The 27978-nt window shown below is 45.7% G+C and overlaps 1 protein-coding gene across 1 annotated transcript; it reads right to left on the bottom strand.

Annotated features, from left to right (window-relative positions):
* Positions 1-236: 236 nt before the first annotated feature.
* Positions 237-17888, bottom strand: UBE2QL1 (ubiquitin conjugating enzyme E2 QL1). The gene is made up of 2 exons (XM_082499488.1): positions 16791-17888; positions 237-1552 (listed from the first exon to the last, which is right to left on the bottom strand). Exons 1-2 carry the CDS (start codon positions 17631-17633, stop codon positions 1421-1423), a joined length of 975 nt encoding a protein of 324 aa, XP_082355614.1. The 5' UTR covers positions 17634-17888; the 3' UTR covers positions 237-1420.
* Positions 17889-27978: the final 10090 nt, after the last annotated feature.

Below are 27978 nucleotides of genomic sequence, written 5' to 3' on the forward strand. Positions count from 1 at the left end.
TTAGACACAGAATGGAAAGTGTTTTCAAAAACATACCTTCCCCCCCCCCCCCCAAATTAGACCTACAAACAACACTGTCCTGCTTTCAATTAAAATATCACCACAACAGATGTATCTATAAGGTTCCTAGAATTTCACAGTAGAAAACCTTTGAACTTAAGTAGAAAACCTTACTTTGAACACAAAAGTTGGCCAAAATGATTGAATTCCTGAGGCAACAGAAACGATACTGGTGATTTTATTCAGCATGTGTCCAATACGATTTTCCATTTGGAATCCACATTTTTTAATGCTTTTCTTATACCATTCTAAACATTACCTTCAGCTTTCATGGAGTCCCTTAGAAAGTTATTTTCAATTTGTTTACCAGAAAACTTAAATCTTAATGATTAAATAATAGGACATTTATATACATCAGTGGGTTTTCTCAGGTACTGGGCTCTAAGTACATACAATGTCTATTGAGTGAAAATAAAAAAGAAAATTCCAGTCATGCACATCATCTTACAAACCACGTTCCATTTGCCTTGAAAATTTTTTACTCTGTTACCAGCATATCATTTTAAAATTAAGCAGATAAATTTTTTTAAGGTTGCTTTGTCCGTTTCCATTCGTTCGTTTTGCCATCTTGAAGAACTGAGAGGCCACATGCTACTGCAGAAGGTACCGGCAGGGTAATAATGGTTCTGCTACCACCAACCACTCCAAGCCCAGGCGTGGATGTGTGTAAAAAAACCACCTAACCCTCAGCTAACTGCACTGGTTTATTTCTGAACAGCACATCACAATATCAGCATAGATAGCACATTGTAACCGGTTGGGCGATTCCACTTAATAATTTTTCAACACTAGGACCTTTCAGCATTTTAATTCTGGTTTCGTTTATGAATTAAAGGTCATATATAGAGCACAAATGAGGTCTAAATTTAGTCACAGCAGACCACAGTTCCACATAAAGACAAATCTTCAAGTTATGTTGACCTGCTAGGAGACAAAGATAAACAGCACAGCAAACATGTACCTGCAATGCACTGCTTCCCTATTAAATATTAACTGTTTCATTTACATTTAAATGAACTGAGCAGTAATGGATAGACTTTCCAGTACTGCTGTTTGGTGCTGCTGTCATGGAAAGAAGCTGAAGACAATGTGGGCTGTATGGGGGCAAATGACGCAATCTCAGCATCCGCTCAAGTGACTTCAGTGATGACCATTCTCCAGTCTTGAAATATAATCCTACACAGCATTTTTTTTTTCCTCTCCCTCTGTAAACACATCTGTTCATAAATAACTTAGATGTCTCCTTGACATTCATGGTATGTAACTGAAGCTGAAGTAGAAAAGGATGGGTGGTGTACAGCACTGAGGAGATGTCACAGTACTTTTGTTCAGCATTTTTGTCAAGTGCGGGTTGCTAACATCAGCCGTCAGAGACAGGAGGGGTCACCCACCCATATTTTTCATGGGTCTTCACCAAACTCTTAAACGTTGCTTCAGCTTCCTTTCGACTGAACGACTTTTTTGATTTGCCAGCTTTTCTGCAGATACGGCCCTGCACCAAACAAAACAAAACAAAAAAACAAACAACAAAAAAAGAAAACCTTCATTAAACAGACAAACACGCAGCTGGAAACCACAGCTTAACTTTGCAACGCGTAGAGCCAAAAGGCGTTCACTCACGGGTACCAGAAAGCCAACTTCCCAAGCTGGGGCAGACAAATACATTATTAGAGATGATTAAAAATGATGTGCAGTAAAAAGGGAATAAATAAATAAATAAATAAATAAATAAATAAATAAATAAATAAAAAGGACATCTGCCGGGCTATTTCTTCCCCGCGAGCCCCCGCGCTGGCACACTGCCCTGCATGCAACAACCAGCGGCGGCTGCTGCTGCGGCCGTGGCACAGGGCTCGCTGCCCTTGCCGCTGCGCGGGCGCCCCTGCGAACAAACAAACCAACCAACCAAACGAATGGGACCTCCACCAGAAGGCATTTGATGGGCCTGTGGGCTCAGGGGTGCAGCCCTCAGCAGACAAGGGACCGCGAGGATGCCACAGATGCAGTGCCTCGGCACGGCGGGGTGCCGCTTCCCACCGGCTCCCGGTGACAGGAGGGTTTTGTGAGCGTCCCCCTTCTTTCAGCTGCAGGAGAAGGGTCTCCCCAACCTTCCCATTGCCCCTTGGGTCTCCCAGGGCCAGCGGCTGTGGGTGGAGGAGGGGGCAGGCTGCTGGTACCGGCGCCGAGGTAGCAGCTCGGGGCTGGGGAGACGGAAAGAGGTTTCGATCCAATTTTGATGCCACGCTCATCATATAGTCCGAGGTGTGAATATCATGGAGTTGGCGACTCGGGGGAACCATCCTAAAAGCGGAGTGTTTCTGCGTGATACGTCTCAGGGCTACCCGCATCTCACCCCCACGCACCCCACTGCCAACGCACAGCGTCACTAAACATTACACCCATCCCACGAAACACACTCCGTTCTTCTTCTTCTCATCTGACCCATGAGAAACAAACAGCCCTGGCATTTCTTAAAGGCAGGAGCACATTAAAACCAACTTGCTTCCAACCTACGTAAAAAAATTCTAATTTGTTTATTACCCCTTCATGACAAGTTTGATAATAAATGACAATATACACATTTAAACATACTGCATCTTTATTGCTTTGCAATTAAACATTACCTCTAAATGCACAGCAGTATATAATTTCAAATCCTTGTTTGGCAACGTGAAACATTTACAGAGTTATTAATAGCTTACCTTATTTTGCACATTGGTCCATGTCAATTACCAACTAACAGAGACACAAGAAAGAAATATAGCTGCAGATTTAGTTCACTCTACAGCAATAATACCCTTTAAAGTATTTATGCCTATTGGATTTGTTACAAAATAGATATTTGTTAAAGTCACAAGTCAAACAATTTTTATAACTGTTTGAGGGACTGCACTGAAAGCCTTTTTCAGAACAAATGGTATTTGATGAGCAGATACCATATTACAGTGTTATAATTACTAAGAACCAAGTTAGTATGTTCTCGTTTTTCACATTCCTTTGCTCAAAGTGATGCTTCAGGTTGCATCTTTTGCCTCCTGTATTTTATCGTCAATTTGGAATTTTAACCAAAAAATTGTTATTCGTAATCACATGCAACAAATAATACTGAGGAAATAATTAGGTTCATGGAGGGACAAAAAAAGGGGGGAAAAAGAAAACAAACACTGTCCTTGGAGTGTCAAAGTTACTTTTACAGATTACAATGAGTAATTATTCTGTAGTGTGGACAAATAATTTAATTCTAGAAAGCTGTCAAAGTATTGCACAGATACGCTTTTGTGTTCAGCACCGCTCTTATTATAACAAAACTATGGACGCACGAGATAAAAAAGGCCGTTTCCTACTCCTGTTTTAATAAGTCATTTTTCTGTGCAGTTTGACTTCTCTTTCAGATCCTACCTTAACTAAAGATTAGAAACAGCCTCTAATTCCCACCTCCACTTATTCACAGCCAATTTATACCCATTTGGTTTTCACAAAAATAGCTATTTTACCTTCCGATGCTTTTCCTTGCCTTTCTCCCTAGTCTCCTAGTATTTCCTCTTTAAATACCTTTTGATAAACTAAACAGCAAGACACCTTCCCTATCCCCATACTAATCTGGCAATTAATATTTCCCAAGTAAGGATGATCTCAATGGTAGTTGACTTAACCTTGCTAATACATTTTCTTGGAAAATTATTCCTTTTGTCAAAACTAAGAAGGAACAATTAAATAAAACCAGGTAACATACATTTTTTGAAAATCTCATGATTTCTAGTTCTAATATTGCTCTCTCTCAAGAATTGCCATGCCAGTTGGGTGCTGAAACATAACACATTCTCATTGACTAATTATCTTACATATCCCGCAGGAGGATTTTTGTTGTGACAAAACACGTTTTGTATTTTCTTCCTAATCCGAGCTTTTGTGGGAAGCGTACTTAGAGAAACAAAGGAAAAGATAAAGCAAACTACAACAGAAGGTGAAATCAGCACAGGAAATGCTGTCTTCAAAATCTTACCAATTAAATACTTTTGAAAGTAAATATAAACCTACTCTACTACTTAACTGCTGGATTAGGTCCATTTGCCATCTCTTGTCCTATGCATCTGATTTTTTATCATTTAAGGCTTTGATAACTTTCTGAATTGTGTGCGTAGCACCTCGCACAGTATGATCCATGTCTTCTCCAGCTTTATCAAGGTATTAATGCTAATCTGTACCTAGAAATAGGATCTTTGCATTGAGAACAGCTATCACTCATATTCAGTGTCAGCTACTTACGCTTTCAAACTGGGAAAGTAAGAATTCTTTGGTGCTGCAAGAACACAGGGAATATCATCGCACCATCTAAAATGCGACAGGAGCCACAGCAGACGAAATGAGCATCATTCCATGAGTTTATTCTCATGCTGCTTTGTTATTAATGTAACGGATCATTAAATCCACTTCTAAAACACATTCTGGTACCATATGCAGATTGTATGTAAACTGCATCATCAAAGACCAGCTAATTCCATCCGACTGTAGTCCACGTATTTCTGTGTTTATACAGAAACTATGGGTGGCATGGTTAGCGGTGTCTCTTATTAACCAATATCCTGCCAGGTGTTTACAATTCGGATAAAATTTAACCTCATAGACTGAAAGTTTCCCTTTTTGGTGCCTCATGTAAACCTGAGGTAAAAAGAAAGAAGGGTGGAATTTCAGTCAACACAGTTCAGACGCTTTTGAGTCTATACTTGAGCGGTATCTACCGTCTTAATGATTTTTAGCTTTTTGCCACTCCCACAAAACCCTTCCCAAGTTTAACTAAAAATGGCATTTTGCACGCAATTATAAAACAAAGCGTCAAATGAAGACCTTAACAGGCACTGTTACCAGCTCGGACTACAGCTTATTTCAGTTTATTTTCACATTGCTACTTAAACATGCAGTCATTTTAACTCTGCTTGGGAAACTATGAGCTGCTGCCTTCTGTAAATATGATAAATATGGTAAATACAGTATGCAAATACAGCGCTGGCCATAGCTCAATCACACAAAACTGCATTTTGACTAATCTCTAAACCACGCACGTCACTACTGCCGTGGTCAGGAATGCAGATCATTTGCACGGCCAATGTTTTGATGTGTCCAGCACCAAATCAAGAAAAGATCTCAAACCGATACCTGAACAAGATCAAAACATTACACTAAAGACTAAAAACCACAGATAAAACCCAATAAAGCCTTTCATAACAATATTCATGTCGACTTCAGCTCTGAGAAGTCACACCAGGAGCTTATTTAAATAGTTGCAATACTTTCAGACACTCACAGCGCGCTTTTCATAAAGGGATAGCTGAACACCTAATTAAAATCGGGAGTTGGAGAGAACATTTCAGATTTTGCCATCTGCTGTGACTTCGTGTTCTTATCAAGATATAATTTTAACAAGCTAGAAACATATGAAAGGTGAAAGTAATGCCACAGCATCCAACTGGTTTACCCAGCCACGCTGAAATGCAGGGGGACATGTGCTGCACTCGGCCTCCTCACTCGCTTGTGCTCCTACTGCGCTTGTTTGTGCGGCGTGGTGAGCAATTGCATGCCACTCGTCTACTCTTTGCCCAAACTAATGAGTTTGAACAAGCAGCTGATAAGGGTCCAGTCTATAACCCTGATAACCACTAGGAGAAAGACCTCCTGGAGCACAGTCTGCTGCAGGAAGCTTTCTCAGGACCCCGGTCATACCAAAGTATCTCTCCCTCCCACCATATTCAGCAAAAGACCTGAGGCCAATCTCACACGTGATTTGGCACCCGTTTACAGACCACTGTGGGCTAATCTGGGAGTTTTTCTACTTCTCAGTGATGCCACAGTAGGCTCCGCATTCTTCCACAATCATCAACGCATCAGCATGTCCTTCCCTTGAGAACACTATGTGACACTGAAGCGCATCCTCAAAAATATTCAGCTCAACATCTAATAGCCCTTTAAAGTCCTTCAGTATCATCATCAGCAATGTACCATCTTTTCTTTCCCAACAACAACACGTCACGAAGCGCTCCAAAGACAGAGCCAAGTCCTGTACAGAGATACCAAATATGAAGCCTGAAGCTCTTTAGCCCTGTAATCCCACTACAACCACGTATCCGCCCACGTCTGGCCTGTGTGTCATGAAAAACGGTCCTGACATTTCTTCTGGTATTTCCAGAATCAGGATGGCCTCAAGGGGATTTCTTTGGCAGCGATGAAGGGATTTCTCTCTCTCGTCAAACCAACTATAATAGCTCTCAGAAGAAAACCCAATAGTTTTGGCACAGCACACAGCATCAGGTGTGCTTCCATGTCATATCACTTTTGGCACTACCTGGAAGGACAGGACTACATAACAGCGGCCAGCCTTTCACAAGATCATACAGTCACTGAAGTGCTGGCTGGAAGGGACCTATGGAGGTCTCTAAGTCCAACTTAAGACACTTGGAGCTGAACTGCCAACATAGGTCAGCTGTGGCACTGCACTGCCAGGTCCTGAATCCTTCAAGATTGTGCTCAGTCCTCTCCTGATGCAAGTCCCTGTGTTACTAGGTCCCAATTTTTTTCCGAGATTTATTGTACGCAGTCACCAGCTCTTACAGGACTGAGGTTATTCTGAAAACAGCACAAGCCCCTGTGCCACAGGTCTCCAAGATGCCACAGCAAACCCTTCAGGCACATACAGACTTTTTCTCCTGGACTGGTTAACAGAAAGTTGTATTCATTGCAAACAGTACGCAGCTAATCGACGCAGAAGCAGGCGAGCCTTCACGTTGTTAGCACCAGTGTTACCACAAACTCCTCGGCCCTGCATTCCTGGACCATTGGTTGGTCTTCCAAGGGCAGACCATACCTGCCTTCTGCACACGGGGCTAAAGGTGGCCCACCACTTAAATTGGCGTAAGGGTGCATGGGTACAATTTCATTTTCTCCCTTCATCTCTTAAGAGGTCCCTATAGCAGGCTGTAGTGACCCACTTCGAGCTAACTGTCAAGAGATGGAAAACAAGCGAAGGTTTAGAGAGGCACACAAAAGACCGTGGGTAGCCACTGTGCCGCACGCTGCATCTGTGGCGATCCCTCCAAAGAGAGGAAGGAGACCCACATCGATATGCCTATTTTCCAAGTCTGTTGTCCCAAGCTTCTCCATGGATGACATAAAAACTGTGGATTTTCTACGAGCTGGAGCACACTATAAGTCTCCAGTATGTAACGTGTTCCACTACCATGCCAGCAACTAATGGCCCCGACTGCTCAAAGCCACATACTATGCAAACATACCCAAATCTTTTCTGATAAGTAACAGAGCAATACAGCGCTTAAGCCTGAACTGGTTCTATTCTGGAATATTTAAACAAGCTTTCAGAGCAAGATATTTCCACCGGCTTTAGAGAAGCATTCAGAAGTCGAGCAATGCTAAAGTGAGCTACTGTCATGCTCTCAGTGCAATGCCTGCAATGTGTCACAACATCATCGCTGAAGTGCAATACACACAGTCTCTTCCCCCAACGACGTGTTTATAATTTTTTTTTCCTTCATGTACTGATGAGGCACAGTTAATCATGTCTCAAAAACTGCACACAATTTACATTGCACTACATATAATTATTAGTCATAGCTAAAACAAAGCAGTATAGAAAATGACGCAGACAAATACTGTTAATGTTGCAAGCATAAGTAAATTAAAAATGGGATGTTTTCCTGCAAATGTGTAATTTCTGAAGCAGTATTTCCACGCCTTTTTTGTCTCCTTTTTAAGAATAATCCATACAAAGAAGTGAGAACTCAGCAAGTTCCAGCTTTAAAGCATCCTATAAATTGCTCCTTCTGGGAGTGTGACTGTTCTTTGTCCAGGAAAAAGAAATCTGAGTTCCAGCTGAGTAATTATTAACGGTCGCTCGTCTGTGCGCAGCCTGGTGCAAGCAGCTCTTAATCGATACAAACACTTACCGCCCCGATCCCTGTCTGACCGCTACAGAGCACTGCGCTGCTTTTCCTCACCTTTCCCTACAAAAAGAAACTCCCTTCTTGCATTTTATGGGTGGGACAAACTCTGCGTTGGCAAAAGAACAATAAAATTTTGACAGCTGACCACCTTCTCTGGAAGGTGCCTCCTGCACCTCCAGGGCCGAAGGTGCCGTCTTACAACCCAGTGGGCTTCCGTCAAGAGATGGTCCCTGTTGCCTGCTGTCAAATGGGTACCCGCTAGTCTAGATGATGAAGGGTTGTTTTCTCCATCAGCCTTCTCCTGAGCTCCCTGGGCTACCTGGTGACAAGGCTGGGAGCGTGACAGCCCCTCTTTGCATCAGCCCACAGGTCCTCTACATCAGGAACCTGAAGTTACCCAAGTTAAACACAGCCACGGGTGTAAACCCAACCCAAGCACAGCAAACCTCCTTTATGACAGGTTGTAAAGACAAGGAGCCACAGCCCAGACAACAACGTCTATATCTGCATTTCCCAAAGTTTCGCCATGCTAAAAAAAAAAAAAAAAAAAACCAAAAAAAAACAAAAAACCAAAAACCAAAAAACCCAAGAGTAAAAAGCAGATTACCTCTGGGAACATTTAATTAAGACCAAATTTGGTACAATTAGAGTCACAAGCCGATGCGCTTTTCCCCCTACTATTTATACAAATGTGTCAATCTCTTTGCTATGATAAGTTTCATACTGATGCACATGGACATCTACTCATAGAACCCCCACTTCTGACTGCTCTCAGTACATATCCCCAAATGACCTTTGGAAAGAGGGATAGCTGTACTTCACAGGTAGGAAAGAGCAATACAGTGAAGTGATATGACTTGCCCATGACCGCCACGAAGTCAGTGGCAAGACCTGGAAGCTAAATTCAGATCACCTCTCCTTCACCTAAGTGCTCTAACTATGAAATATCCTGCCCCCACCCCCTGATTATTACAGAACACTTCGATACTAGCTGTATTTTAATAGAAATGATCCTGTCAAATTTACAGAAAATTTGACAATTATAGACATTCATAGAAAATTTGAAAAAATAGTAACATCATTCTCTTCTGCTTTGTGATGCTTTAGGGTTTTTTATGGGCATGTATTATCGAAATAAGTGCTACGCTTCTTGCTGCAGCTGGGGGTTTGTTACCGTTTGTAGCACAAACCTAGAAACAGGAGAAATAACTAGTCATTCCTCAGCTCTCAAAGCCTGGCTATGAGAAGCATCTGAGCCCCAGGCCATCTCATAACTCAGGCTCACTCTTCCTTCCTCGGGTTTATTTTCACTCATCTTCAAATCCAGATTTGGGATTGCGGCTGACCTCTGACTCTATCAAGGAGTCACTGCAGAAGTTCCAGGGGTTTTGGAGAGCCTGGGCAGAAGAGGATTGAATCAATGAGGATCATCGATTTTAACAATGTGTGTGAAATCATGAAGCAGATAAAAAGACGTGTCCCAAGGACAGACTCCGCACATGCAGAAGGCAGGCACACTTGGCTGAGGACAGCCACACTTGATGTACCACTCCCCAGTTTGACTTTTAACTGGAACAGGGCAAATCAGACCAGTACCCTGATCCTCTTTCAGAAGGGGAATTGCCCACATATGCGAAGTGTGGTACCCACTTCCCTGTGTCATCCAGACCAACAGGGTCTGCAAATTCAGTTTCATCAAAGCACACCGACGGTTCTCCCTAGCTTATGCTCTTTCCATTCCCAGCCCAGTGCTGGTTCCACTGCCAGCCAGGTCAGGTAACAGTACCACGTCCTTCCCGTGCAGCTTGTCCCGCAGCTTCCAGGATCGACCCAATTACCGCTGTTTCCAGCCAGAGTTAAAGATCAACACCGTGGAGCGCTCAGCACCCTCCAGAAATGACTCTGCGGAGTATGACTCAGACCAGCCCCAAGCCACTCGCTTTCCAAAAATACTATGATATTCACCAGAAACCGGGTATTCCATTTACAAGCGAGACAACCGCACACGTTAAATTTAACGTATATTTTGAGCCATTCAGACAGCATAATCACCGCAGCCCCTGAAGTTCTCCCTGTTTAGCCGCACAGTAATTGCGTCTGGCAATCCTTCCATCCTCCCATCTCCCTTCGCGGCTAATGTCAGCATTACCTTTTCTGACAGTTACAGGAGAAGATAATTTGTAAATTGGAAACTGCATGCGAAGGACCGAAGATGTCAAGGAAAAGAAGAGATCTTCACTGACTCTCATCAGCCCAAAGGAGCTTAGAAGGGAAAAGGAAATGCAGCCAATATTACGTTACTTAACCAACGTCCCACTTTGTGAGAGCCGATGCCCACTCGGGGGACATGCCTCGGATCACGTCTGGCAATAAGGCTCCCGCGATACGAGGACCAGAATTACTGTGGAGTTAGGAATCTTCCATCCGGAAGTCTCCGGTCATGCATGGCAATCCCTGGGCATTGTGTAGATGCTAGGAAATCTGCATATTTTCAAGGCTAGCCCGTATAAGGAAGAGTAAATCCTCCTCACAATAGAAAGTGGGTTATTTAGGTTACTCCTCCAGCAGGACACAACGTCACCCCTCAGACCAGGCTTTCTGCATTCGAAAACATACAATTCTTCAACAAAGTATCTGACAAAACACCTAAATGCTACACAGTTCTCTCTATCTGAACGCTTTCACTGAAGATAACGAGCACTTCTTTTATAATTCAGGGAAGAAGAATTTTGCTCTTTTTAGCAAATTCCATTTTCCTATGATGCAAAGCAGCAATTCTTTTAAATTCTTATTTAGGAGATCAGCCAAGTATTGCCAGGAAGAATTACTTCTTACCTGCCATAAAGGCATGTTTTAAAATAAGCAGTTTGTTTCAATTTAGTGATTTAACTTATTTGATGACTATTTTAACACTAAGGAAGACAGCTGAAAGTATTTTAACGTTTTCCTTTTTATGCTTTGAAGGGGTAAAATGGAGATTATGTTCTCCTTGCGTTTTAGAAGAATTAAAACAGCCTCCTACTTCAATGAGTTGGAATCCTTGTGTCTTCATTCCTCTCAGTAGAATATATTTGCATAATAATAGTGGATAGTCGGAAGAGCAATATATCAGAGTACACATGAACAATGTTTTTTCCAGCCCATTCAGCAGTCCCAGCATCTCAGCATACCAAATATATACGCTCCCACTTAAACTTCAGCTTGAAAATCTGAATTGCAATAAAAGAGAAACCCTAGAAGGCCAATATATCTGATTTTCCTCTGTAGCTAAATAATATTCTTTGTTACCTCTTTGGCCCAGCATTTATACCTTTTCATGGGGAACAAGTCCCATAATACATTTTTTGTCTCCTCCGCAATCTTTGTATATGAGTCGATGTGTATTTCAACCATGGGCCTAAAGCAACATTTCTTCCCTTGATGATAACTGGCATCATTTGCTTAGGCAACTAATCGAAAGCAAAAAGCAAGCTGGTTTTATTTTTTAAGGCCCTAATATGATACAATGGCTCCAAACCACTGTGTTCTCTACACATTTCTGCAGCCTTTGAGATTAGCTGATTTATTCATGGCTACAGTCCTCCAACCCAGCATCTGGAGTATGAAAACCCACGGATTTGCAATTAATTTCTGCTATACATATTTGAAAGACCTGGAGTCTGCTGACCTCCTGGACACCATGTAAGTCCCATCTGCTATCTGCTCACTCGCACTTTTGTTTGAAAGGATGAAGAGGGCGTAATTTAGACTATGATTAACTGCTACCTTCTGTATCTGTTTTTCATAAAATAAGCCCGTTTCTCCAGTTCCAATCTGGTAGAAGTCAGCTGGGATACTTGCATTTTTAAAATGGAAAGATAAAGCAGTCCAACGGTAGTACATGGCACACGCCTCTTGAAGCGAGCTAACGGGAGTCCACTGAGGTATTTCTAATATTAGAATACGAGGGATTAAAGTACTATATACCAAAACCTTTATCTGAATTCAGGAAATTTTCCTACAGAAAATTAAATCTTAATTACAAATTATATTCTGGTTTTGACTTAAATCATTATACAGAAGCCCACCACAGCAAGACTACTCATAACCAGGGGTTCCCTGCTCCTGTTTTAGTATGTCCTGACAAAATCTTTATGCTCCTTCTGTTCACTGGAAGAATAAGGGAGTATTTTCCTCAAAACGAAGAACTTTTTCCAAGACACAATCTGCGGAGTCACCAGTTACCTGAGAGCTGCCTTTGGCTGGCAGCCCTGTCCCCAGCCTCCGCAGAGAGAACCAGGGACTCATAAAAAGGAAGACACGGCTGCGACTGGTCAGCACTACCACGAGCTTAGGCCCAAAGTCCTCAACGCATCAGGTGTAGCTGTGTTAGTTGTTCCCCCCCCCCGCCCGGCAAAAAAAAAGCCCTAAAAAAATCTTGGTGCATTATTTGGACATTAGCATACATAGCTTTGTCCTCTGTAAAACTTCCACCAAACCAGCATCAAATCGTTACTTCTCAGTGAGAAACAACCTGTCTATTGGAGGACACAAAATCCTCTTCCACTTTTGGACAAAGTCTGCTCCTTTTTGTTTGGCACCATATCATCCACCGTGTTTTCAAACATGAGAGACAATGACTCCCGCCTGGAACAAGGGCACCAGACTCAGCCCTCTGCGTTATTCTGCTGTTTCACCGTTCTCCTACTCCCTCTTCTTTCCTCCAGTTATTAATACTGTCGTGACAATGGCACTGTTATCAGGAAGCAGAGAGCATCAGACCCGTTTTTAAATCTCTCTCCTAAATTACCAATAAACCGTTTTAAAAGGTGCTGCTAAGGAGGAACAACGCTCATGGGGCCACTTCCACAGCCTGGAGAGACAGACAGACAGACATGGGAGGCTCTGCCTAGACAGGCACGTCAAACAGTTGGCCTCCAGCACAACAAACAACTGGTATTTAAATCATTTTATTAGCATCACCCCACCTCCTTGGCTGACACCCCAGCTCCGCGGTGGCTCAGGGCCCCCATCTCGCCGGCTCGGCAGGGCCAAGCTCTCGCCCGTGATGACGGGGGCCAGCGAGCAGCTGACTCCGCGGGAAGCAAGTACAAAGTCATCCCCTTAAAACCAAGGCTACAGTTGAGTTAAGGACAACACCAAGTTTTTTAAAATAAGATTCTGGATCCCAGACAGATAAACAGTCTTAGGCCTTTGATGTACTGAGAATTCCCCTCAAGATACTGACTAGAGCTGTGTGAATAATTGATTTTCTCAGCTGAATAGCTGAGGCAACCAACCAAACAAACCCCAACTTGTTTGTTAATTAACTTTTTTTTTCCCCTTGAAAACGGGGTGGGGGGTGGAAGTGCATAGTTTGGGATGTTGAATTGTTTCATTCAAACAGAAATTGTCTCTCTTCCATTTTAAACTTTTTTTTTTCCATACAAAAAAGTATCTAGAAATGCAATGCTAGATTCACGATGGGAAGCAAGGGTACACATCTCATAAAGGTAGGACATCTCTTAAGCAAAGTCACCTGAGGCAAAGGGTTCCTGCTTGGATAAAATATGGAGAAACTGCAACTCTGCTTTAGAATCCAGCCCCTGAGAGGCACGCTCAGGTTTGGGAACCTGGACCCAGTTTTCCCTGCATGCAAGGGCAATGCTGAAAAGTAATGGAAAAGTGCACACTTACATCTCCTCGTGGACATAACTCCCAAGTGAAACGTTTCACCTGTGAGATGTCAGAATGACTTCTCTCAATTTTTCTTTTACTCTGCTAAAAGGTCTGTGAAATCCATTTAAAAAAATAATCTGAATTTGACAAGAATCTTGGCTGCCCAAAAATGTATTTTTAGTTTTAGTTTTGTCTTGGTTTTTGGTTACTTCATCAAAAAATAAGAAGGTCATATATATGTGTTCGTAGGTTACTATTAGCTCTGACAAAACAACGGATCAAGAAACGCTGCGTTTCTCTCTGAAAAACCAGCAGAGAACAGCAGTGTTACAGTCAGCTCGGCAAAACGGGACCGATGAGAAACGTTGAATGAAATCAGCCACCTCTGTTTTAGCACGCAAGTTGCCAAAAGGAGGAACGTAGGCTGGCGGGAAGTTCAGTCCTGCCTACTCACAGCAGCGCCCGCGCCGGCGAGGTGCGCTTCCGGATGCGTCACAGGCTTGAGTATTCACAGTGATTTCATGCTAAATGATGGCACTGCGAATGGGTGACATTTCTCTGGAAGTTCCCATCTCCCCCCTGGCCACATGGCTGCCGCCATTTGCTCACGCAGGGTCCTTTTTGAGGCGGTGGAGAACGTCCCTCACCCTTCCAGCCAGCCTGATTAATAGCAAGCGCGCAGAATATTCCATGCCATTGCAGGGTGCAGGCAGCTTACTGAAATTACACAATTAACCTGGTGCAAGCCACCGTTATTTGTTCAGGACGACTCCTCGCAGGCACCCAGACTACCCACAGCCCGCCAAGAGTTACCCCAAACCAGCCCCGTACCGCTGGCAAATGCAGTGCCTCAGCTCCCAGCGGTTCGGCAGCTCCATTTCCATTTGTAAAAACAAAAACCAACCAACCAAAAAAAAAAAAAAAACTAGGGTCAAAAGTAGACTGCCTGAAAAGCGAAAGGGGGATGGATGTCGTATTTTGAGCCCTATTATGCAATGGAGTGGAGGTTACATAAGGAGGGGAGAGCGATGACAGAAACGTGGCTCCCGTGATGCGCAGCCCGGCTACGATGACCGGCTGGCAACCCATCATGGACCCCACCTCCACCACCCAGCCATCACGTTTATTGTCAGTATTACCTATGAATCTCCCCACTTGGAGTGAACGAACCGAGAGGTCGAAACGTGTACGTTACACCTACTTAACTACTAAGTTACTGCCAGCAATTTATTTTTGCCTTTTTTTTTTTTTTTAAGCTCACACACTTTCCTTTTTTTTTTTTTTATAATTAACTTTGTAAACTTTTGGAAGAATGTTATTGAAACTCTTCCATTTTAAATATGTTTATTAACTGTGCACACGTAAACGTCCTCTGTTATCAGAAATTACTACTACTTTCTGGAAATCTCTTAAGTGGTTTAGGGAAGAAAATTGTTTTATTAGTAATAAATATTAAGCTATATAATCTGACAATGTAGTGCTTTTTCTTCACTGAGCCATTTTACCATCCCAGTAAAGCTTAATTTAACCCTTTTAGATTCAATACTGCAGTAAGATGCTGAATTGTTAAAAAAAAAAAAAATGAGAGAGTTTAGCATTGTCTTCCTAAATCCTTGTTTAAAATAATGAGAACTACGATCCCAATAAAAAGAGATGGGTTTCCAAACAGTAAGATGTGGTACGAGTAGCTACAGAACTTCAACATATCCCAGGCTCAATGTAAATTAAGGCTCTGTTTTTCTCTGGTAGATGTTTTTTATGTCCCAAGGTGACCTAGGAAACTTGACCTCTTCAAATGAATTGCAAGGAAAAACACTATCTGATTAAAAAAAGGAGCAGCAGGCCCAAATCAAACAGAGAAAAAGCCACTTACAAAACAGTCCATTAAATAAGCAAAATTAATTTTCAGTCTTAAGAGAAACCAAGGCTTTACTTCTGCTCAATCAAGCAGGTCCATAGAGGCAAACAGGAGCAACCTCATTTTTAAGCAAATGAAAAATATGTTATTATTACTCTTTCCCCCCTCCTTGCCAAGATATGAATTTAAGAAGTTACTTGGCATCATTTACTGACAGATGTGCAGCTGTTGTGCACGTCCCCTGGGTTCAAGGGCATTCATGAAGCGACCAGGAAAATCGCCCTGTCACAGCCATGTGTATATTGCCCACTATAATAACCATAAAGAAGGACGGGCTACAAGTTTCACCAGCAATATTTACCCATTTATTAAAAATGCCTTATGAAATACTTCTCTTCTAAGGATATTCTGCAGGAGAGAAAGAAAGAAAGAAAAAAAAAAAAAAGCATAAAAATGCTTTGATTCAGCTCAGATGAGATCCTCTACCGGGGGAACCGGGCACTTCCTCCAGAGAGGAGAGCTGGCAGGGAACCCTCTAGCTGCTGCCACTGCAGTACATACCCAAAATTACTTGTTCCTTTCAGGCAGGGAGGTTTTAAACCGGCCCAACTTTGCCGGCAGCTCAGGCAGCAGATCCAGGTGTGACCCCGTGCCACACCTCTGCCCTGCGCGCCAAGTCCCCAAACCTGGGGTCACTCCTTCTCCCCCAAGGGACGGGGGACGCTATGCAGGACAGAGCCAGACAAAGACCTGGGGGCAGCAGCTCCAGTGTTGAGCCCTACGCCAGCAGCAGCACTTCACGCAGGAGACCAGCAAGTATGGCCGACTCGTGGGTGAGAGGCAGGAGGCGGAGGACTCGAATCCCAAACCCCACTGAAGCCTGAAGAGCCCCTTTGGTTTTGGGGCATGGGAGATGCCCCTCGGGGACAACGGGCACGACGTCTCGGTGCCACACGCAGCAGAGCCAAGCATAGGGATAAAAGATGTGCAAGGAGAACACACGACGGATGCACGTGCTCCTTGCCCCTCCAAGCTGCCCTGTCCCTCCATTGCACCTGCCTAAGAAGGGACCCCAGAGCAAAACACGTGTGCCCACCTTCCCACCAGCAATGCCAGGTCCTCGGGGGACACCTGTCACCCAGGCCTGGCCAAGGTCAGCCACTGGCAGGGCTTGATCTGCTGCCCTTTGGGTTTCCCATCCAAACACACACCACACACACACGCCACACGCACACACGCGGAGCGAGACCCCACGGACCCCTTACCTGCCCCTTGACCAGGCTGGCCGCAAACTGCCTCATGACGGCCTCCACGGTGTAGGCGCTGGACCATCCGCGGGGGGTGAGCAGCTCCATGCAGATGGCTCCGCCGTCCAGGACGTAGCCGTTCTCCAGGCGGGGGCTGAGCACCCTCATGAAGGGCGGCGAGAAGGGGAAGTTGTCGGGGAAGGTGAGGTTGAGCAGGATGTACTCCGTGTTGGTCTCCTTCATGTCCTGCCACAGCACCGAGTCCTTGTCCACCTGGTGCAGCTTCACGTTCCAGTCGAAGAGGCTCTCGTCCACCAGCTCCACCGAGATGAAGCGGTCGCTGAGCCGCGCGATGTCCTGCAGCTCCTTCATCAGCCGCCGGGTCCGCACCTGCGTGCAGTGCTGCTGCCGGCCCGCCGGCGCCAGCGGCCCCGACCCCGACGGCGGCGGCACCAGCGCCGCCGGCCCCGACCCGCAGCCGGAGCCGGGGCCGGGGCCGGGACCCGGACCGGGCCGCTGCGCCGCCTCCTTACCGGCGCCGGGCTCCCTGGCCGCCTCCCGCGGCTTCTCCCTGCCGCCGCCCGAGCGCGGCTGCGGGGGCTGCTTGGCGACCTCCGCCGCCTTCTTGTTCTTGTGGCCCCCGGGGCTGCTCTCGCTGCTGCTGCTGCTGCAGCCGCCGCCGCCGCCGCCCCCGGGGGGACCCTGCGGCTGCGGCTTGTTGCTGCTGTTCTTCTGGTTGCCCTTGCCCCTTAGCGAGGAGCCCTGCTGGCTGCTGCGGTGGTGGTGGTGGTGGTGCTTGGGGTCCTCCGTGTCCCGGTTGTGCAGCCGGATCAGCCCGATTTTCCGCAGCAAAGTGGCCATGTTGTGCGCGGCTCCGCTCTCTCCCTCTCGCCTTTACGGGTCGGTGGTATTCGGTTTGGGCTTTTTTTTTTTTTTTTAATTATTATTATTATTAATTTAAAGCCCGGCGCGGCGGATTTGCTGTTCGCGGGGCTGGGGGGGAGGGGGAGGCGGCGCTGGGACGGGGGGGGGAGCGGGGGGCGGCAAGGCCCCTCTCCCGCCGGTGCGGGCGCGGGCGGCGGGAAGAGAAAGGCGGCGGCGGCGACGGCAGTGGTGGTGGTGGCGGCGGCGGCGCCGCGGGGAGGATGTGCGGCCGCCGGCCGCCGCTCAAACGCCTCCTCCCCTCGCTGGGGCTGCTGCGGGCAGCATTGCAGTAGGGGGGGCTGCTCCCGGCGGCATCACGGCCCCGCTGCCGTGGCCATGATCCCGTGAAAGGGGGCGGGGGGGTGGGTTAAAAAAAAGGGGGGGTGAGGAAGGAAAAAAAAAAACAACCCCAAACCACCCGCAAGGGAGCCTTCCTCCCCCACCCCCCCCAACCTCCAACCTCCAACCAACCCTCCCTTCCCCACCACGCACAGCGGGCGAAACCGCCTGCGCTGCAGATGGCCTCCCCCAGCACCTCGGGCTCGCAGCCCGCCGAGCCAATCGCCGGCGGCTCCCCGGCGGGCTGGTCCCCTCGCCGCGCCGGGCGCCTCCCCCCGGGGAGGCGGGGGAGAGGCCGGCAGCGGCAGCCCCTAGCCCCGCGCCCTCCCGCAGCGGCGGAGAGCGCTCCGGCCCTTTGTTCGGCGGCGGGGGAAGAAGGGCCGCCCGGGGCAGCCCTGCCGCAGCCGCCGCCGCGCACCCCGCGCTGTCTACGCGCCTGCGGGCCTCGGCGGGGCGGGGGTGGGCGGGAGGGCGGCGGGAAGGAGGGGGGAAGGCTCGTCCCGCAGCGCCGCCGCCCGGTGCGGTGCGGCCCGTCCCGCTCCGCTCCGCCCCGCGCTGCGGCAGCGCGGGCGCGGCCCCGGCGGCGAGGCGGGGCGGGGGCGGGGGCAGCGGGGAGGAGGGGGGGGAGAAGGACCTCGTCCCGGTGCCGGTGTCCCCCACCCACCCCGGGAGGGACCCGCGGGTGCGTGGGTGGGTGTTGCACGGAGGCACGTGTGAGTGTGTCACCGCTCGCAGGGCTGGAAAATTGTGTGGTGTCATGCTTAGAGTTCAGTGCACGTGTCTGTAGTATGTATATAATGCAGATGCATAGAAGTTGTGCGGTCACGTGTAAGGATGTAATTGCATTTAAATGCATACATCTACCCACCGAAACACATATAAAGCATATACCTATAAAAACTGATCATAGAATCGTGGAATAGTTTAGGTCAGAAGGGACCTTGAAGACCTAGTTCCAACCCCCCTGCCATGGGCAGGGACACCTCCCACCAGACCAGGTTGCTCAAAGTCCCATCCAGCCTGGCCTTGAACACTTCCAGGGAGGGACCTCCACAACTTCCCTGGGCAACCTGTTCCAGTGCCTCACCACCCTCACAGTAAAGATATATAAGATGAATATATGATACGTAAATATGGTTGAAAAATAGATACGAATACATGTATGTGAATATATTTACATATGCGTTTGTGTTTCTGTAATTTTTGTGTTGGGAGTGATGTGACAATCTTTGTTTCTTCAGCACAGCAGATACACATATCCCATCCCTGCTCCCCTCCAGACTGCGTAGGTCCATCCTCCTGGGACACTGTGTAGCACAGGAAGGAAATGCTTATTCCTAAAATCTCTGTCCCCACAGCCCTCTTTACCTTCAGAGACTGGAAAAGAAAAGAAATGCTTTGAACTGGGGAGTAGTGAAGGCAAGACCCAAAGTGTGATCACATCTGTTGTGCAGAGGACGTACAGCAATGGGAGGTGTGTGCGTATAGCAGCATTATATACCATAAAACCTTCCCCAAACAAACACCCCCCCCCTTCACCAGGAGTCGCCTAAAACACTGTCTGCTGTGTTTTTGCAGAGTGGCCTATGCTGGAAAAGGACCGCTGCGCTTTTGTAAGGAGATCTAGAGAAAACTGGTTGGGTTCCTTGAACACTATCTACAGGACACATTATGTTTTCATCAAAAACTGAGTAACTGACTCGCTTCCAAAAAAATGTTTGGGTCAGTTTACTTTTGAGCTTTTTTCCTCTTTCTTCTTCCCATTACTGAAACCACTTATTTTTACCAATGGGTCCACATTCAGCAGGTGACCTTTCACCAGTGATGGCCATATGGCTCAAGCGGGACTTGCAGGGGGAGAAGCTAAGGCACAGAAGGAAATTTCTGTTCCTCTTGTCAGCAGTTGGAGCCGGGCACAGAGAAACGTGATGGGGCAGGTCGGGGGGTTGCTTCTGCTCTGGTGAAAAAGCTTGAAGTCACAGAAACTTCACCTGCAGCTTCCTGGCAGATGGTCATGCAGAACAAGGCGTTCAGTGGCTGCTCCTGGTTGAATATCTAGTGCAAGACAGGATGGTGGGGCACATATGCTGAACTGAAGCAGAATACCAATTAGCAACTTGAGCCTTTTTGTTGGCCACATTAATGTTTTAAACTGAAAGGTCTCTGCATGGTGTTCCCGTGGCAGCAGCCGCAATCATAAATTTAACATGATCAGTGTTATTTACCTGTCTCATGTAACCTCTGAGGTATCTACCCAGTGGTGAAGCCATAAAAAAGAGCAAGGTGTCTGCAAAGGGAGACCAAAGCCAAGCAGCCCCTCTGTGGCCTTGCACCATTGTTTTGCAAAACGGTACAAGATTAATGATGAAATTGATGAGACAGCTGTTTTGGTGACGTGGAAGGTGTAATAGGTATGCCTGGACAAACGGTGTTCTGCTGTGACAGTGGACTGCGCTGGCTGTGCTGCAAGTCGTGAAATCTGGTACAGTCTGCATCCGTACTGTCTGCGGGGTAAAGCAGCTGCAGGGATGTAGTGAACTCCTCTCATCCCCAGGCTTCCTCAGCAAGAGAATTAGTTGGTTAGTCCAGGATGGACTGTGGCTGGCTGCAAGTTTGGAGCCTTGAAGCAAGATGGGGAATAAGACAGCTTGCAGGGGGGAGGACTCCTGTATCATCTAGGCTGTCCTTACCCACATACTCGTTGACTGTCAAAAAACTCTGAACAAATTTAGTCCATCATCTCTCTTTAACAGATTCCTCGTCAATTCTTCCTCCATAGTATCTTCCAGACTAGAAACATATGTACTAACTCTATTCATTATTATAAGTTCTCACCAGTTTGGCAGGTGCAGGAATCAAACTGAACTAGTCTGCAATCTCCCAGACATGTCCCTCCTGTCCTTGCCTTGGAGCCGGACTGGTTGATCCACTCACGGTAGTAAAGACATCCCAGAGTGATGCAATGATTTCAGGATCAGGGAGGTAAAAGGGCATCTGGGTATGAAAAACAGACTGACCTCTGGCAGATATTTCTCCTACATATTTAGCTGGAGAGCTGCTTTCAGGCTCAGCTGTAGTATGCTGAGGAGGGAGAGAGGACAGCGTTCACAGCTCAGGTCCAGCAGCAGCCCTCAGCTTTGTGCGGAGCAGACTAGAGCTGATGAAGGGCATCTCAGACCCTTCTTGCAGTAGAGAGGCATCTGTCACTCGCTGGAGATTCAGAGCTCTGAACTCCTATGGCAATACCAATTTGGTGTTGTTTGGGGCCACCAGGAAGGTGGTGGTGTTTTGTTTTGTTTTGTTTTGTTTTGTTTTTCTAGCAGGATAATATTGGCTGGTGATTGTCTTATTTTTGCTGAGTTTGAGTTGCCTGGGGTCCAGTGAAAAGCTCAGATGCATATTGTTTGCTTCCATTTAAATACAGCAGAATTTTAAGGCCAGTGTGTGTTAGAAAACGTTGCTTAAATTGAACAAGTGGAAAGAAACATTTCTAGGATGATTAGGGGAACAAAATGCACATCTTCTTAGGAGAATTAGAAGATCTTGTCTTGTTTAGTATAGCCCAGCAAAGCCTGAACGGGGGTGCAGTAACACTTTATAAATATATTTGAGAAGTAAATGTCAGAGAGGGATATTGACTTCATCACATGATCAAATGGCTGTACAGTGAGTAATCCTGAATACATTTGGCCTGGAAATCTAAAGGCTTCCAGCTATCTGATGAATGAAGGGCTCGAATACTCTTCTGAGCACTGGAAAAAGTAGCTTTCAGTCTGAGAAGCTTATGGATGTAATTGTACAACACAGTAGAATAGGTAAATGCCTGAAGATAGAAAATTAAGCTTATATTATGAGTCCCTGGGCATCTGATGTGTCAGTATCCCTAAACGTGTGAGAAAATAGATTAGATCACTGTCAATTTGCATTATACTTATAATATTTCCATGCCTCAGGGCTTCCACCGGAGTTAGGAAAGATTTTATTTTATTCCTCTTGATGCATGATTTGTCCTCTGCTGGTCTTTTTTGCCTTCCTCTGCAGGTCTGCAGATAGATCGCAGATAGATTGTTATAGCTGGCATTAAAATCTTAGGGTTTATGTGTCCAGCCTCTAGACCTGGAACTCTAAAAGGGTTATTTACCCAGACCAGCTTGGTAAGCTCCATTGATTTCCTTTGTAGCGTGGGACACAGCCTCCTTCCTAGAATCACATGGAGTTTTATTTAGCGAATTCTTTGTAAACCTGCAGAGAGACACTTTTTCAACAAGCAAGCTATTCATTTCTCTCTCCCTTCTTTGCCTGACTGAGTTGTCCCAGTGCTTACCAGTATCTCTGGGCATCTTTGATTATTCATTATTTGCCTGCCTCCTTTCATCCTCTGAAGTGACAACATCACTTATTTTTAAAAGGGTATCCAGAGGAAAGGCATTTCCAGCAACAAACATCTAGAAGGAAGAAAGACACAAAAACGTTCACTCCTGGAATGTAGAAGCCCGTGGAGGTGCATGTGCAGTCCCCACGTTACTGTTGACACATCCTCCGAAGTGACCTTCCTCTCAGTGTCGGAAGTCCATCTGGCATTTCTAATCTCTTTCACTGAGTTGGATAAACAAAATGCTTGAGTTAAGCCTCCACTCCATGGACAACGATAAGCCCAGGTGAATGCAAAGGATACCTGGCTAAATGGATAAATGAGGTAAATGAATAGCCATTATATCACAGCAACAGTTTTTGAGAATGAGCAGGGTAAGCAATATCCCTGGAGAATACGGTTGCCTGCTTTTTAAGTCTACGCAGCATTGGAAATGTTCAGGAGAGACCTTTTATGTTCCTGATGTTGACCTTCATGTATTGCTACTTAGTGACTAAAAGAGACTTGCATCCAGGAATTTTGAATCGTGGAACTTTGTGTCAGAGGTGACCATCTCATATACACACAGGTATTTTGAAATTCTTGCACTCATACACAAATGCAACATCTGCTCAGTAATCCTGAGAAAAGAAATCACTGATAATTTTTTTTTTCCAAAATAACAGTACAATGCATCCTTTACTTTGTATCACCCTTCTCCTTGACATCATCTGGCCACATTTTCATCTTACAATATCGCCTTTACAGCCGTTCTGTAGCTGCTCAGTTGAGGAAGCTGTATCTCATGGAATGGCTGGAGGACTGACAACAATCTGATGGTCATTCTACTCTGGATGCAAAAATTCTTGTTTGTCATTGCAGACAGCTTGTCATTGCAGTCACTACTTTCTAGATTTTCTGGCTAGAATTTCTAAAGCTCTGAGGTCATAAACTTTTCTGGGCTCCTGCATATAACCAGAGAACCAGGGCTATCACTGAGGCTTTACAGCTCTCCTACTTTTAAATGGGGGCAAGCAATACACACCTGAACCCTAGGTACCCCTTTTCTTTGCAGAGTCTCCAGCTAGTGACGGGTGGCTCTTTACTCCAAGAAGAGTCTGAGAGGCGTCCTGCATCAGCTGCAGTCTGCCCCACATGAAGCTGAGGGCTCCATCCAGACCTGTTTCCTTAGTCAGTGCACAGTGGCTGAGCCTGAAAGCAGCGCTCCAGCACTCCAGCACCAGAGCACAGCACCAAAGGGACACACAAATGTAGCTTATTACCAGCTCAGGGTGCCGCGTTAACCCCCAGCTAGACAAAGGCACTAAGACTCTGGGTCACCTAAGCAACAGATGGATGCCAGTGTGAACCACACAAAGTTCACACAGGAGGACAGTCAAACCCAACGAGTCCAACTTTAAAGGCAGAATTCTGGAACTTCAGTAATTTAGTCTCAAATACTTTATGGTGCCATCAAACAACTTTTTGGTTCCTGAAGTTAAAGTCCTGAGCTGAGGGGCCAACAATAAGGAATTTTCACAAAAACCTGGAGGAGCCTACAAAGAAAGATGAGATAAAGAGGAGTGTGTTGGTAGATGGGATAAAAAGGATGTGCTGCCAGAGTGATGTAGCTTTATAAAAGAAAGGCTGATGTGATTGAAGGTGGCACTCAGTGAGGTAGTTTTGGTAAAGTATTTGGGAAGTATTAGTACCTTTGTATAAGATATTCCGAAGATCACATTTGAATCCCAGAACAACACACTCTCATCTTTGACACCTGCTGAACACTTCAGCTTTGACTCTGGTCAATCCTTTACCTTCGTGTTCCTTTACATCTCACCACATTCTCTCATTTTCTTCTTTACAGCACACAGCTATAAGAAAGGCCAATTGCAATGCTTTTATGTGTGATAAAGGCACCCTAAATATGAGTATATTTTTAAGCTCATTTTAATGGGCTGCGGGCATTTATCAAACAATCCCAATTAAAAGCAAAACAAGGAAATAATCAAGAACTTGCTTTAGCAGAGGAGTTGGACTAGATGATCTCTAGAGGTCCCTTCCAACTCTGAAAATTCCATGATTCCATGAACTCTTCCTCCTTTTTCCTAAGATCTTAGCATCAGCATTTTCATCACAACAGTAAGAGACACGCTTTAGCTTTGTGTTTCTCAATGCCAATTATAAATCCCAAGCTACTATGGAAAAAGTTCTAAGAGGGTCACAAAGGATTAGAAAAGCTAAATTCTTTAAAAAATCATTAGATTAGTTGCACGACTACTGGCAATGGCTCAGTTCCCTAAAAGTGAGGAGTGTGTATTAACATACACTGTCATACAGTGTCACCAGGAACTGTGATCAAGTCTTCGCACCCTGATCTTGGAGAAGCTGCTGCTGCCACCAGCTGGTAGTTCACTGGTCCTTGGCTCGAGAGATGAATACATAGCTTACTCAAAGAAGTCCCAGGAACACAGGTAGGCCCTGAAGAAAGTCACATCTACAGAAAGTTACAGAAACATTGGTCCAGCCCAAAGTACATTTTGGAATTTGACAAAAGGCAAGACCCGTATTATGTTAACAGGGCCAACTAATGCCAGCATTCACCGTCAGCTGAGTTGTCCATGGGCATGGCTAGAACAACAAGCATACTAAATTCACAGCGTCAGACATGCAACACTGGTCCTTTTTACGTTTAGATGACATTCATGTGCTTCACCACTTAGGTTCCAGAAATACATCTTGGGGTACCAGCTCCTTTGTATTCTGGAAGTAGAAATGGCAGTTCCTCGTGTGCTTCACTGCTCTGTCTGTAGAGCAAATGTACAGAGGAATCTAGTGAGCACTGACATGTACCATGCAAAGAACAAATGGTTTGGTGGCCTGATGAGTGGTCTGCTGTCACTCTGTGGCTGCAGTCATAGATGTTGTAAGAGAAGGTCTTTTGCTCCTCCTATGGTATCAATGCAGGTCACTGGTCCTTTCGTACCCTCTCTGTACACATGAAGGTGCCCACAGAGATCCTGGATTATCACAAGCTGTATAAGTAGGTGTAGCTTGGCTGCTGGGTTTGTTGTTAGCAAGACAAAAGATGGAGGCTTCTCTCTATTAAGTTTAGCAGCAACATGCACTTTGTCCTGCAACATCCTCTACAAGAGGCCAGTAGGAGCAAACCTGTGCTTGAGTTCTGGAAGCCCCAGGGGGTACCACAGTCACTGGGCTGCTGTGCACTTTAGAAGATGTTCCCCAGGATTGGGACGGCTGTACTGTAGAGTAAATCTCACCTGTCTGTTTCATACCTGTCTGTTTCATACCCGGTTGTTTCTTTGAAGGCTAATATGTTGCAATTAACTATATCAGAAGAAATCAATAACTTGTTTTCTAAAGAATACTGCTTTATCTGGATGTCTGAGACAGGATGGATTACCCCAGACATCCTTTTTTCCAGACTAAGACATGGGAAATAGAAACAGAAAATCTTCTTGGGTTTAAGACATGACTTCATAGCAGATTAAATTAGGTCTGTTGGAGACCTAAGCCACAAATACAACAGTGGTGATGAATAGTGCTTGTTCTAAACACAACCACTGAGTCATAGCCGGCTATCACAGCAGAATCACATGCAAAGCTACTGCCTTCACAGTTTGCCTGACTTATAATGCCTCAGTCTTTCTTTCCCAGTGAGGCCAAACTCTCTTTCTCACCCATTGACATCAGCCTTCATGACCTATGAATGTACCTATGCTGTGCCAGACGTTGCTTATCTGCTCCAGCCATTTTCAGATACGTGTGTAGACTGAACTCTGAACATCTGCAATCTCTGTGGCATGTTCATTTGCCCAGCCATTCATGAAGTGGTGACACCCAGCAAGACCCCAATGTGCTCTTTATATTCCATTGCACCTTAGGCAAAAATGCTGATTGGCCATTTCAGATGTTTTCTTTTTGTTGTTGCAAGACATTCTTCTCCTGCTTGTAGTACCAAGCCTGGTACTACCATTGCTAGGGTTGCCAGATCCAGAGAGACCACATGAACACATCTGATGCCAAACCAATGCTCAGCAGTGTAGCCACAATAATCCAGCATAGGATCAGTCTTCTTTCCCTTTTTTCTGCTCCTAGACTCTGTCTCCGTATCTCTATGACACCAATCACATACAAGACGCACAATCCTCCACGAACCCTCGTAAAACCAGTACCTTTCCTACGTGAGACAGATAGTCTCTTGAAAACTGTCACTGTAATTTCTGGCTTTTACCTGCTTTCCCTTGGACCAAACAACTTTTTGCCTCAGCTTCCTGTGCCAGCCTCTGAGAGGCATCCACCCACGACCCACACAGCAGCATGTGGGAGCTAATGCCTAGCGTGAGGCTTGGCTCTCAAGGAGGTCCAGGCTGGGAGGGACATGGCATGCCCAGCACCATTGTGACTGCATGGGTGAGCTGGGTGCTCAAATGACATTCTCACTGTGACCACAGAAGGTCGGGGAAAGAAGGCTGCACCCTGGACATAACTTCTTGCCTTCTCCAAGGCTGGACCACTCTACCAGCTTCTCAGCTTGGTCTCCTCTCACCCACTGCCAAATATGGAGGAATGTTTTCTAGTGGAGGGGAGGACTGCCAAGTGCAGTGTGTTTACTTCATTGTCACAGTGTAAGACATAGTCACAGAGCCAGATATTGGCTTAAACTGGGTCTTCATCTACTTGTACCCATCCTTACAAATCTTGCCACAAGAATCATATGTATTCCGACACCTCCATCTTTAGGCCGTGTTTTGTTTCAGAGGTGTTTTGCCTGAACTTACTGAAACCACATCCTGGAAGAACTGCTGAGCCAGGAGGGCCACCAGGCATTCCCCAGAAGGGTGGACACGGCAGTGCTCTGAGTTTTTTTCTAAAGACCTGTGCTGGGGAGCAGAAGGGAAGCAGTAAACACAGAGAAGAGCCAAGCTATATGCTCTGTGAGGTGGTCATCATAAGAGAGGGCTTTTCCTGCTCTATCTTTTCAGCCTTTGTAGTACAGAAAGCCGTCTGAGAGCCTGTGCTACTACAGCTGCCCTCTTGGAAAGAGAGGGACACTGATTTTCCCTGAAAATGATGTTTTTATAAGAAGATTATGAGGTTGTACGTGGTATGGCTTGAGGCAGGGCTTGTGGAGACATGCAGGGACATGAGGCCTGTTGGGATAGTGTTGAACTAGTAGGAATTTGCCTAGAATTTGTCTCACATCAGGCTGGTCCAATCACTTTGAAATCACTTTTGGGATCAATGTGGCAGACCAGGTGATCTGCTCCTGCGGCTGCTCCCAAGTAGGATTTTATTTGGCAATATTGCCAGCAAGGTTCCCTGGGGGACTGCTACTGGCATAATTTAATAGTTGTATTGATGATATGAAGGTAAATATAAAACTGCAAATAAAAGAAAGAGCATACAGAAAGGCCACTGGAGTGATAAATAGTGTGGAGAGAATAAATTGAATAGTTGTGCTTGTAAAATAAATGCATTTTAATAAAAACAATTTGCAAAGTCATCTTACTAGGAGCAAATCGGGCAAGTTCATGTAACTGGAGACTATATTCCCTATAGCGGCAAACT

The sequence above is a fragment of the Vanellus vanellus genome (genome assembly GCF_965231255.1).
Source record: "Vanellus vanellus genome assembly, chromosome: 2".
In the NCBI taxonomy this organism is placed as follows: Eukaryota; Metazoa; Chordata; class Aves; order Charadriiformes; family Charadriidae; genus Vanellus; species Vanellus vanellus.